The sequence below is a fragment of the Oryctolagus cuniculus genome, chromosome 11, assembly GCF_964237555.1.
Source record: "Oryctolagus cuniculus chromosome 11, mOryCun1.1, whole genome shotgun sequence".
Classification (NCBI taxonomy): domain Eukaryota; kingdom Metazoa; phylum Chordata; class Mammalia; order Lagomorpha; family Leporidae; genus Oryctolagus; species Oryctolagus cuniculus.
Genome location: NC_091442.1, coordinates 98,057,048 through 98,069,364, shown reverse-complemented (window position 1 = coordinate 98,069,364; position 12,317 = coordinate 98,057,048). Strand labels below are relative to the sequence as shown.

Here is a 12,317-nt window from a genome sequence, read left to right as displayed (position 1 = left end):
TTGAGAAATACTAGTTTTTAAGTTGTATTCGTAAACTCTGTTTCTACCTTTTAATCAGTATGAATGAATGTTTGAAATGGCACTTTAAGACATTGAGTGGGGAAGTGCATTTATGAGAATGATTATTGTGGGAAAGATCAGTGGTTTCTTTTTTTATTGATCTTTTTATTAAAAATGTATTTATTTATTTATTTGAAAGTTAGAGTTACACAGAGAGGGAAGGAGAGGCAGAGAGAGGTCTTCCATCTGCTGGTTCACTCCCCAGATGGCCACGACGGCTGGAGCTGTGCCAGGATCAGGAGCTAGGAGCCAGGAGCTTCCTCTGAGTCTTCCCATGCTGGTGCAGGGGCCCAAGGACTTGGGCCATTTTCTACTGCTTTCCCAAGCCATAGCAGAGAGCTGGATTGTAAGTGGAGCAGCCTGCCAGTGCTGCGGCTCACTAGGCTAATCCTCCACCTGCGGCGCCAGCACCCCGGGTTCTAGTCCCGGTTGGGGCGCCGGATTCTGTCCCGGTTGCTCCTCTTCCAGTCCAGCTCTCTGCTGTGGCCCAGGAAGGCAGTGGAGCAGCCAGGACTTGAACTGGCACCCATATGGGATGCCAGCACTGCAGGCGGCAGCTTGGTCCTCTGTGCCACAGTGCCAGCCACATTGACCAGGATTCTTAATAGAACAACACTTGCCTAATGTGTACCATTATTTATGGTGGAAATTTTTATTTTAAAAATATTGTCTGAAATTGAAACATACTTGAAATTAGATTGAATAATGCAATGAGCTACATTTTTAATAACCTGGACTCAATCTTTTGCCACCCATCTTTTTGTTTACAATTTTCTAAAGCATTTTAAAACAAATTTCAGTTATCAAGGCATTTTACTCCTTCAGTGAACTTCTTTTAAAATTATAGACGTTTAGGGCCAGCATTATGATACAGTGGGTAAAGCCACCTTCTGTATGGCCAGCATTCCACATGGGTGCTGGTTTGTGTCCCAGCTGCTCCACTTAGGCAATCCAGCTCCTTGCTAATGTCGGGAAAGGAAGTGGAGGATGGCCCAAATGTTTGGGCCCCTGCCACTCACGTGGAAGACCTGGAAGAAGCTTCTGACTTTTGACTTCAGCCTGACTCAGCCTTGATTGTTGTGGCCCTCTGGGGGATGAGCCATCAGGTGGAAGAAATCTCTCTCTTTCTCTCCCTCTCTCACTCCCTGTTCTTCCCTCTCTCTCTGTAGCACTGGCTTTCAAATAAATAAATCTTTAAGAAAAATACAGGCATTTTCTTAGATGGTCACAGTCCCATTTTGATGGATTTTTTTATTTTGATGGAGATTTAATGTTTTAAGCTTTCTGACATTTATTTCTTTATTTGAAAAGCAGAGTTATAAAAAAAGAAAAGAGGGGCCGGCGCCATGGCTCACTAGTATAATCCTCCGCCTTGCGGCGCCGGCACACCGGGTTCTAGTCCCAGTCGGGGCGCCGGATTCTGTCCCGGTTGCCCCTCTTCCAGGCCAGCTCTCTGCTGTGGCCCGGGAGTGCAGTGGAGGATGGCCCAAGTGCTTGGGCCCTGCACCCCATGGGAGACCAGGATAAAGTACCTGGCTCCTGCCTTCGGATCAGCGCAGTGCGCGGCTACAGCGTGGTGGCCATTGGAGGGTGAACCAACGGCAAAAGGAAGACCTTTCAGCCGGCGCCGTGGCTCAATAGGCTAATCCTTCACCTTGCGGCGCCGGCACACCGGGTTCTAGTCCCGGTCGGGGCACCGGATTCTGTCCCGGTTGCCCCTCTTCCAGGCCAGCTCTCTGCTATGGCCAGGGAGTGCAGTGGAGGATGGCCCAGGTGCTTGGGCCCTGCACTCCATGGGAGACCAGGAAAAGCACCTGGCTCCTGGCTCCTGCCATTGGATCAGCGCGGTGCGCCGGCTGCAGCGGCGGCCATTGGAGGGTGAACCAACGGCAAAGGAAGACCTTTCTCTCTGTCTCTCTCTCTCACTGTCCACTCTGCCTGTCAAAAAAAAAAAAAAAAAAAAAAAACAAAAAACAAAAAACAAAAAAAAAAAGGAAGACCTTTCTCTCTGTCTCTCTCTCTCACTGTCCACTCTGCCTGTCAAAAAAAAAAAAAAAAAAAAAAAAAAGAAAAGAGGGAGAGATTTCCATCCACTGGTTCACTCCCCAAATGTCCACAACTGCCAGGCAGGGCCAGGCCGGAGCCAGGAGCTTCATCCAGGTCTCCTGCATGGGTGGTAGGGGCTCAGGTACTTGGGCCATCTTCTGCTGCTTTCCCAGGCACACCATCCAGGAGCTGGATCGGAAGTAGAGAAGCTAGTATTCAAACGTGTGCTTATATAGGATGCTGGTATTGCTGGCAGCAGCCTAACCCACTGTGCCACAATGCTAGCCCCAAGAATTTTAAATTATTAAAGGCTTTCTGTCTCTCCACATGTATGTATAGATTTGTGTACTTGTTTATAATACGTACAATATACCTTTCAGTTTTGAGTATGCAAAACAAAATTTAAACAATGGCTTCATAAATGTGCTGGTGTAAGTGATAATTTGGAGTTACCACATAGTTTTTGGGGAGAAGCACAGTTGCAGAAATACAGAACAGAGCTACTCTTTGTTGAACTGGCTTTCCCCTGTTTGGTGCAGTCCCATCAAGAGGTGAGTTAGGCCGGCACCATGGCTCACTAGGCTAATCCTCCGCCTGCAGCGCCGGGACCCCGGGTTCTAGTCCTGGTCGGGGCACCAGATTCTGTCCCAGTTGCTCCTCTTCCAGTCCAGCTCTCTGCTGTGGCCCGGGAGTGCAGTGGAGGATGGCCCAAGTCCTTGGACCCTGTACCTGCATGGGAGACCAGGAGAAGCACCTGGCTCCTGGCTTTGGATTGGGGCGGTGTGCCGGCCGCACTGTGCCGCCGGAGCGGCCATTGTGGGGTGAACCAATGGAAAAGGAAGACCTTTCTCTCTGTCTCTCTCTCTCTCTCTCACTGTCCACTCTGCCTGTCAAAAAAAAAAAAAAAGAAAGATGAACATATCCATATCAGAGTACCTGTGTTCAATTCCTACCTCCTCCCCCTACCCCTCCCCATCTTCCCCTCCCTGTCCTCCCCCTCCCCATCTTCCTTCTCCCCATCCCTCTCCCCGTCTTCCCCCTCCCTATCTCACCGCCCCTTCCCCCTCTCCTTTCCCTTCCCCCCTTCCCTTCCCTCTTTGTCCTCTCTCCTTCTCCCTCTCTTCTCCTTCCTCTTCTCCCCCCTCCCTCCCCTTTTCCATCCCCCTCCTCTCCCCCTCCCCCATCTGCTAGTTCGTTCCCCAAATGGCCACAAGGAGCTAGGCCTGTCCAAAGCCAGGAGACTCTCTTGAGTTTCCCACATGGTGGCAGGGGCCCAAGGACTTGGGCCATCTTCCACTGCCTTCCCAGGCACATTAGCAGGGAGCTGCATCAAAAGTGGAGCAGGGGGCCAGCGCTGTGGTGTAGCAGGTAAAGGTGCCACCTGCAATGCCAGCATCCCATATGGGTACTGGTTCAAGTCCTGGCTGCTCCACTTCTGATGCGGCTCTGCTATGGCCTGAGAAAGTAGTAGAAGATGGCCCAAGTGCTTCTTGTGAGAAGGATCAGCACAGCTCTGACCATTATGGCCAAGTGGGGAGTGGATAGAAGACCTCTCTCTCTTTCTCTCTCTCTCAGCCTCTCTCTATATAACTCTGTCTTTCAAATAAATAAATGAATCTTTTAAAAAAGAGAGAGAGAGAAGAAAAGAACCAAAGTGGAGCAGCCAGGCCTGGAAGCAGCACCCACATGTGCAGCTTTACCCACTATGCCACAATGCTGGACCCCTAGCTCTTCTCTTTATTCCAGGTTCCTGCTAATGTAGAGCATGGGAGGCAGAGGTAATTGCTTAAGTGTTTAAGTCTCTAACAACCATGTTGGAAACCTGGGTTGAGTTCTCAGCTTCTGGCTGCCTCGGCCCAGACCTGGCCTTTGCAGGCATTTGGGGAGTGAACCAGTGCCTAGGATCTCTCTCTAAATAAAAAATTAACATAAGTATTTTCAAAAAGGCAGTGAATTAAAGACATCTGCTGATAAGCTGGAGTGGGGACAGAAAGCTTGGTGGTCTGACCAGGTGGACAAGCCCTAATGACAACTGCAGGCTGTTCCCCTTATTAACTACTCTTTCAACGCCTGTTTTATAACACCGATGATAAGTTATTTTAGTTATCTTTAGTAATCTAAAGATGTTTTGTATCCTGTCTTATAAATTCACATGTGAAACTTGACTCCTTAGAATATTTTTAGATTTTAGGATTATGTCTTAGAAACCCCTTGACCATATAAATAATCATAATGATTAATTGTGCAAGTATCTCTTAAGCCGAGCGAAAATACTTCCAGTTCTAGAGACTTCAGAAGCAATTTAGCAATAAAGCAGTACTTTCAGAAGGAAAAAGCGCCCTATGCTTGCTAAAATGCCAGGGCCTCCCTGTTGCCTGCTCTGATTATTTGTTCACATAAGCCTCAGGGTCCTGCTGTGGACTGGGATTGTCGGAGGGTGGTGGGATCTGTTGCCATGGGAGAAGGAAAAGAAGCAAGAAGAAGGCCAAGAATAAAAGCTGACATCTGCTTGATGGGCCCTCCTTTTCTCCCCAACAGCTCTGCCACAGAAAGGGATGAGTGGCTGGAAGCGATTTCCAGGTCAATAGAAGAGTACGCCAAGAAAAGAACCACCTTCTGTCCCAGCAGGAGTCTCGAGGAGGTAGCCTTCTGTCTCCCCTCCCCCCTTTTTTCAGTGTGTTTCAAGCAATTTTTACCTTAAAGAAACGTTTCGCAGGCGTTTAGAAAAGTGTCTAACGTGTGTTAGATGAGGATTGGAGATGTGTGTCTAATTGCAGCTCAGTGTTCATCCTTCTGTCTGCATCTGATAGCAAGCGTATGATGACATATGGTGTAGTCATGGTTTTTCCTGACTACACAACTTCATTGTAGAAAATTTAGAAAATGTGAAGTCGTTTCAGGATGAAAGTAATCAGCCGTCGTCCCACCACAGGCATCATTTTATTTTGCACTGCAGGATTTCTGGAATGTAGCTCATTTTAATATCCTGAGAACATGAAGAATATAATAGCCCCTATTTCATCCCGCATCTTTCATGATAGTATCAGCACTGTGAGACGCCACTGCCAAATACAAAGTTTGGTTCTGTAGCAGGCAGCATTCCTGGAGGTAATCAAAAGTCATTCTTGTTCTGCAGGCTGACTCAGAAAACAAGGAGGAAGTTACTCCCCTTGGATCAAAGGCTCCCATCTGGATTCCTGATACCAGAGCCACAATGTGTATGGTCTGCACGAGTGAATTTACTCTGACCTGGAGACGGCACCACTGCCGGGCCTGCGGAAAGGTTAGCAAGGACAGTACCTCTCCATTGTGATGTGTCCCTGCTTGAGTGAGGGGGAAAAAACACAGCAGTTGTTTCCTCTTCAGGGACTGGGACTGGGAATGGGGGGGGGGGGGGACTTGATAGAGAACTTCCCTCCTCCTACCCGTCGGTTACTTTAGAATGTCATTCAGAAGCAAAGACGAAGAAACTCACCACTAAACAGACCCTCCCATGGACAGATGATGGCTTAAACTGCCTCTCGCAATATCCACAGTATTCAGTAGGGGGAACTTCAGTGTTGAAGATATCCCTAGTGATGTTTCTAAGCCTTCATGACCTCATTAGTAAAATGAACGTAGGGACAATGACATTAGAAATTTTTCAAAAAGTTAAATTGAGTCCTACTTTAGATAGCACTTAGTATAGAACTTGACCCTTGAAAGGGAAGCTGAAAAGTGGCCACAGCTGCAGAAGTGATGAATTCATAAATTTTAAATAAGTTTTTTATGGTATATAATTCTTCTAATTTATCATTAGTTATGATAGTTCATCTCTTACTGTGCCTAATTTACAAATTAACTTTAATTATAAGCCTATATGTGTAGGAAATAATAGTATGTATAGGGTTTGGTTATACCTGCAGTTTCAGCCATTGTTGGAATATCTTGGACCATACCCCTTACATCTCAGAAGGGATTACTGTGCTGTGTGTTATCATTCTATGCTTGAACCTCATAGAGTTGTGATTGAGATTCAGTGACTATGAGAATATTTTTGAAAAGTAGACAGCACTATAAATTATACACTACTTTGTGGCTTGGAAACAAAAGTTATTCTAAATGAAATAATTGCATTGTGTTTTCAGATTGTGTGCCAAGCTTGTTCATCAAATAAGTATGGCTTAGATTATTTGAAAAATCAACCAGCAAGAGTATGTGAACATTGTTTCCAAGAACTTCAGAAATTAGGTAATATATAACATTTATCAAAAAATTCCTTTATTCCCCGGGTGCTTTGCAGCAGCCTTCTGAGAAAATCATCTTTGGTACATTAGCAATATGATTCTTCTCTCAAACTTAGCATGATGCTTTCTTAGCTCATATTTTGTGGTAATTCAAAGAGAGGTTGGACTGAAATTTGTTTTTACTCTGAGAAAAAGCATTTGCTAAGAAAACTGACTTGCTGGGCGGGTATGGGGAGAAGAACCGCTACATTCCTAAAGCTGTACCTATGAAATTTGTATTCATTAAATAAAAGCTTTCTATAAAAAAAAAAAAAAGAAAAAAGAAAGCTGACCTTCTAAGAGATGTAATTACAGGGTGAAATTCTTAAAGCAATTAAAAGAGTCTTAACATTCAAGTAATTTTGACATTTCAAACTTTACCAGCAGTATGCTTGTTACAAATCTTTTTTTTTACCTGTCTATAAAGCACTTCTCTATGGGAATTTACTAAGTGGCATTTTTTAAGCCTAATTTAATCCCTTGGGATGATTTAGTGAGATCTATTTTACATTCAAACATGCAGCCTTTTGACCAAATACCAAATTATATTTCCCGTCTGCCTGTTCACTGTTTGCAGGTATCCTGAAGTTAAAGTGAATGCAGCTAGCAGGACTGCTTAGATCTATATTGTAGGAAGGGATCCTTAGTTAAATCTCTGAGTCCTACAGAATCTAAATTTTAAAAAGATTGTCCTTCATTTCCATGAAGAACAGCTTTTGGTTAGCAAACAGGAATATCTAATTGAATAAAATTAGATTACATGTTATTTCCAAGCAGCCACATCCATCTATTTCTTGGCCAGCCTTTCTGGTCGTCCTTTTGTTCTCTGGGTATATGGCAAAAACTACAAACACTAAACATTTATCTTTGAATCATTTGGTCAGTAAATCTTGTCAATTTTATCTCTGAATATCTTTGACTTTAAGTCTTCATCTGAGTCCTAATAAGGCCTTTGTTGTCTCTTGTCTGTACTAACATCATAATTCCCCAACCATTTTCCCTATTGCAAATCCCTCCTCCTTGCTAATGCTGGATTTATGGTGAATCATCTGCTCATGTCACTCCCTAGCTTAAAAAGCCTAAACAGTGCAGATTCCTGAGAACCAGCCCTTTTTTTTCCAGCCTGATTTCTCTCTAAATAGATGATCTCATTTTGTACCTCTTTCCCTTTGCTCACACTGACATCTCTGGGTGGAGTGTTCTTCTCATACCTGGCAAACTCCTATGTAGAGCAACTGAAACTCCTCATTCTCTTCTCAGCTTTCCTGGAATCTCCACAGTCAGAATTCACTGCTCCTTCAACTGTGTCCTATGGCCTCATTATTTAGTACTTTGTTCATTATAGTATTAGTATTTGGTCTAGTATCTAGACACTGAACAACGTTGGGTTTTGTTTTAGAGAAGTCAATAGGGAAGGTTTTGTTTGGATTTTTAAGGTTGTAGTACATTCTTATTTTCAGAATTCACAAGGCATGAAGGAATAATTCCTTTATGAACTTTAAGTTCAGAAGTGTAAAATCATAGATAGCACAGAATCTCTCCCATTCAGCTCCCAGCTAATCATCTTCCTTCCCCATAGGCCTTACGTCTCTTGTGTGACATTCCAAGGATATTATATGCAACACGGTTTACTGACCTGAATTAAATTGAATTGCAGAATGCTTATCATTGGCTACATAAGTGTACCTGGTTTATTTTAGATCATCAGCATGCCCCTAAGATTGGATTTCCTGGAAATCACAAATCTCCTTCAAGCGCCTTATCATCAGTCTTACATAGTATTCCATCAGGGAGGAAACAGAAGAAAATCCCAGCTGCCCTCAAAGAAGTAAGTGTTTCCATTAAACTTGCAGTGTGATAGGGGCTGAATTATTCATAGGCTTATCGTAATACACTGTTTTTCTTTTATAAAGGAAGATGTCATTTCCCGCAACTATTAAAATATGAATTTTAATACTGATGATGGGTGTGACTGATGGCTTACAGTCTTGCCCAGTCTCCCTTAAGACCCAAGTCATTTAGAAAACTGCTGTTGAAAGGTTTGAAGAGCATTTTATAGCAATGATAGAAAGTAAAAATAAGTTGGACACACATTAATTTTTTTCAAGATTTATTTATTTTATTTAATAGGCAGAGTTAGAGAGAGAGGAAGAGACAGAGAGAGGGATCTTCTGTCTGCTGGTTCACTCCCCAAATGTCCATAGCAGCCAGAGCTGGGCCGGTCTGAAGCCAGGAGCCAGGGGCTTCTTCTGGTCTCCCACGTGCTGATGCTTTCCCAGGCACGTTAACAGGGAGTTAGACCAGAAGTGTAGCAGCCGGAACTCAAACTGGCATCCATATGGGATGCCAGCACCTTAGGTAGCAACTTCAGCTGCTACACCACAGTGCTGGCCCCATGAATTTTCAAAAGTCACTTTGAGGAGGCCTCCCATACCAGAGGAAAGAAGTTCATAAAATATTCTGGGCATTTTGTTAGCATTTACTAACTGATTTTTGTTGGTATTGGTTAGTTATGTACTACTGAGGTCACTGACAGTAGGCTGTCTTTTCTTTAAAATGAAAGGAAAATTTGAAACATGCTTAAACCTGCCAATGGCATAATACATGGGAATCATTGATATCTTACCCTCATCAGTTAAATGTCAGTCAGCAAGTAGCAAGAGAACAAAAACAGCATTTCCTTTCTGCCTACTCCCATTCTGACTAGTTAACAGTTCCACCTGGGCTAATTTTATGGCCAGGTAAGCAGGGTTTCTAATTGGGTTCTCTTGCTTCATTACTATGGAGGTGTTCTATGAAAGTACCAGAAGCAAACAACTCTAAAAATTTGACCAAGATCATATTTCTTATGGGAAGTTAAGAGTGTATTCCCAGTTGAAGTAGTATCAAGTGATTTTTTTTTAAAGAGAGGGAGAGAGGCACAAATAAAGTACCATCTTTTGGTGTCATTTCTCAGTGTTCTATCTTTTTTTTTTTTTTTTTTTTTTTTTTTTTTTTTTTTTTTGACAGGCAGAGTGGACAGTGAGAGAGAGAGACAGAAAGGTCTTCCTTTGCTGTTGGTTCACCCTCCAATGGCTGCCGTGGCCGGTGCGCTGCGGCCAGCGCACCACGCTGATCTGATGGCAGGAGCCAGGTGCTTATCCTGGTCTCCCATGGGGTGCAGGGCCCAAGCACCTGGGCCATCCTCCACTGCACTCCCTGGCCACAGCAGAGAGCTGGCCTGAAAGAGGGGCAACCGGGACAGAATCCGGCGCCCCGACCGGGACTAGAACCCGGTGTGCCGGCGCGGCAAGGCGGAGGATTAGCCTAGTGAGCCGTGGCGCTGGCCTATCTCTTTTTTTTAAGATGTATTTATAGCCGGCGCTGCGGCTCACTAGGCTAATCCTCCGCCTAGCGGCACCGGCACACCGGGTTCTAGTCCCGGTCGGGGCGCCGGATTCTGTCCCTGTTGCCCCTCTTTCAGGCCAGCTCTCTGCTGTGGCCCAGGAGTGCAGTGGAGGATGGCCCAGGTGCTTGGGCCCTGCACCCCATGGGAGACCAGGATAAGCACCTGGCTCCTGCCATCAGATCAGCACGGTGTGCTGGCCGCAGCGCGCCAGCCGTGGCAGCCATTGGAGGGTGAACCAACAGCAAAAGGAAGACCTTTCTCTCTGTCTCTCTCTCTCACTGTCCACTCTGCCTGTCAAAAAAAAAGAAAAAAAAAAGAAAGATGTATTTATTTATTTGAAATGAGAGTTACAGAGAGGCAGAGGAAAGAAACAGACAGACAGAGGTCTTCCATCCGCTGGTTCACTCCCCAAATGGCTGCAACAGCCAGAGCTGGGATGATCTGAAGCCAGGAGCCAGGAGCCAGGAGCTTCTTCCGGGTCTCCCACATGGGTGGCAGGGCCCCAAGCACTTGGGCCATCTTCTACTGCTTTCTCAGGCCATAGAAGAGAGCTGGATCGGGAATGGAGCAGCCAGGACTCAAACCAGCACCCATATCAGATGCTGCCACTGCAGGTGGCAGCTTTACCTGCTAAGCCACAGCACTGGCCCCATGAAGTGATTTTTAAAAAAAGATTTGCTTATTTATTTGAAAGGAAGAGTGACACAGAGGGGGAGACAGAGAGATCTTCCATCTGCTGGTTCACTCCCCAAATGGCCACAACAACCAGGTCTGAGCCTAACACATGATAGCAGGCAGGAACTCTCCTGGTCTCCCACAGGGTGGCAGGTCCCAAGTATTGGGGCCATCTTCTGTGGCTTTCCCAGGCATATCAACAAGAAGCTGGGTCAATAGCAGAGTAGCTAGGACTTGAACCAGCACTCTGATATAGGATGGTGACATCAAAGTAGCTTAACCTGCCCCACTGTGCCAAAACATTGGCCTTGATATAAAGTGATATAGAGCCAAATTCATTAAGTAGTAAGTACAAGACTTCAAGTTCTAATCTCCAAGTTTCTATGAAACTGGTGAAGTCAATCTGTTCTGTCCCTGAGTTCCTGCATCTAAATCTAAATTCATAACTTTGAGGTTCTTAATAAACAGAAATGGTTCTCAGTACCATATAATTTTTCACCCCTCCCAGTGATGCCACAGTTTCTGAGTATAATTCTTGTCCATTTACTCCCCTCTTGAGTTAAATTCCACAGCATTTGTTGTAAAACTCTTTACAGTCTGGACTAACCTCAGTCTAACTCCAGTCCCAATGTATATGTCCTTCTACCCAACCACACAAGCAGGCCTCCCACTACAAACCTCTGCTTCCTGATTGCAGCCATTGCCTCCTCTACGCTACTGGTTCTCAAAGTGTCCTCCAGACCAGTAGCATCAGTGTTCTGTAAACACTTGTGAGTGTTAGACCTATCGGGCCCCATCCAGTCTGCAGAATCAGAAACTCTGCTAGGCTCTTGTGATTCACACCTGTGCTGAAGTTTGAGAACTACTTCTTTGCTCCTCTGCAGTTAGACTGGAAAAATTAATGTATCTAATTAAGTGCCGTAAAAGTTTATTTAGTTGAGATGATGAGCTGAAATTCAGGTAGCATATGTTAACCATTTTTAAAGTATACAGTTTGGTGGCATTTCATGTGCTCAGAATGTTGTACGACCACCATCTGTTTGAGAACTCTTTTATCGTCCACAAAACGTCTGTACCCATTAGATAATCAGTCTCCCTTCCTCCCTTCTCCACTCCCTGGTAACCTCTGGTCTGCTTTCCATCTCTCTGGAGTTGGCTATTCTAAGTATGCCATATAAAAGGAATACAGTGCGTGACCTTTGTATCTGGCTTCCTTCACTTAGCACAATGGTGTGTGTGTGTGTGTGTGTGTGTGTGTAAGATTTTTATTTATTTGAAATGCAGAGCAACAGAAAGAGAAGGTGAGAGTGCTCTTGCATTAGCTGCTTCATTTCCTAAGTGGTTGCAATGGCTAGGACTGGGTCAGGCTGAACTGAGCCTGGAGCTACATCTAGGTCTCTCACACGGGTGACAGGGGTCCAAGCACTTGACCCACCCTCTGCTACTTTCCCAGGTGCAGTAACAAGGAGCTGAATCGGAAGTGGAGCAGCCAGGACTGGAACTGGCTCTTCCACATGGGACGCCTGTGTCACCTTAATCTGCTGCGCCATAGCGCTGACCCTAGCACAGTGTTTGAGGATCACTGAAAATGTAACATGCTTCAGTACTAGAGCATGTATCAGCACTTTGTTTCATTTTAGGTCTAATATGTGCACATAAGTATAATAATTTATCCATTCATCTTTGAACATTTGGGTTATTGGGTTATGAATAATGCTACTGTAAACAGTCATGTACAAATTTCTCTGTGGACATATGTTTTCATTTACCTATATACCAAGAATTAAAATTTCTTAGTCATGCGGTGATTCTATGTTTAACTTTTTGAGGATCTGGGAAGTTGTGTTCTTATTCCAGTAATGTTGAAAACATTTTTAGGCCGG

General features: G+C 44.7%; 1 protein-coding gene across 3 annotated transcripts in view; it reads left to right on the top strand.

Annotated features, from left to right (window-relative positions):
- Window positions 1-12,317, top strand: part of FGD6 (FYVE, RhoGEF and PH domain containing 6) — a 135,464-nt gene that overhangs the window by 111,707 nt on the left and 11,440 nt on the right. For 2 of the 3 annotated variants that reach the window (XM_008256897.4, XM_002711207.5), the window contains exons 15-18: window positions 4,645-4,747; window positions 5,243-5,389; window positions 6,234-6,336; window positions 8,072-8,199. In XM_008256897.4, coding sequence (XP_008255119.1) covers window positions 4,645-4,747; window positions 5,243-5,389; window positions 6,234-6,336; window positions 8,072-8,199 — 481 coding nt within the window. Of the gene's footprint in view, window positions 1-4,644; window positions 4,748-5,242; window positions 5,390-6,233; window positions 6,337-8,071; window positions 8,200-11,887; window positions 12,012-12,317 lie in introns of those variants that run through there. The other variant, XM_070052713.1, reaches the window with a different exon arrangement.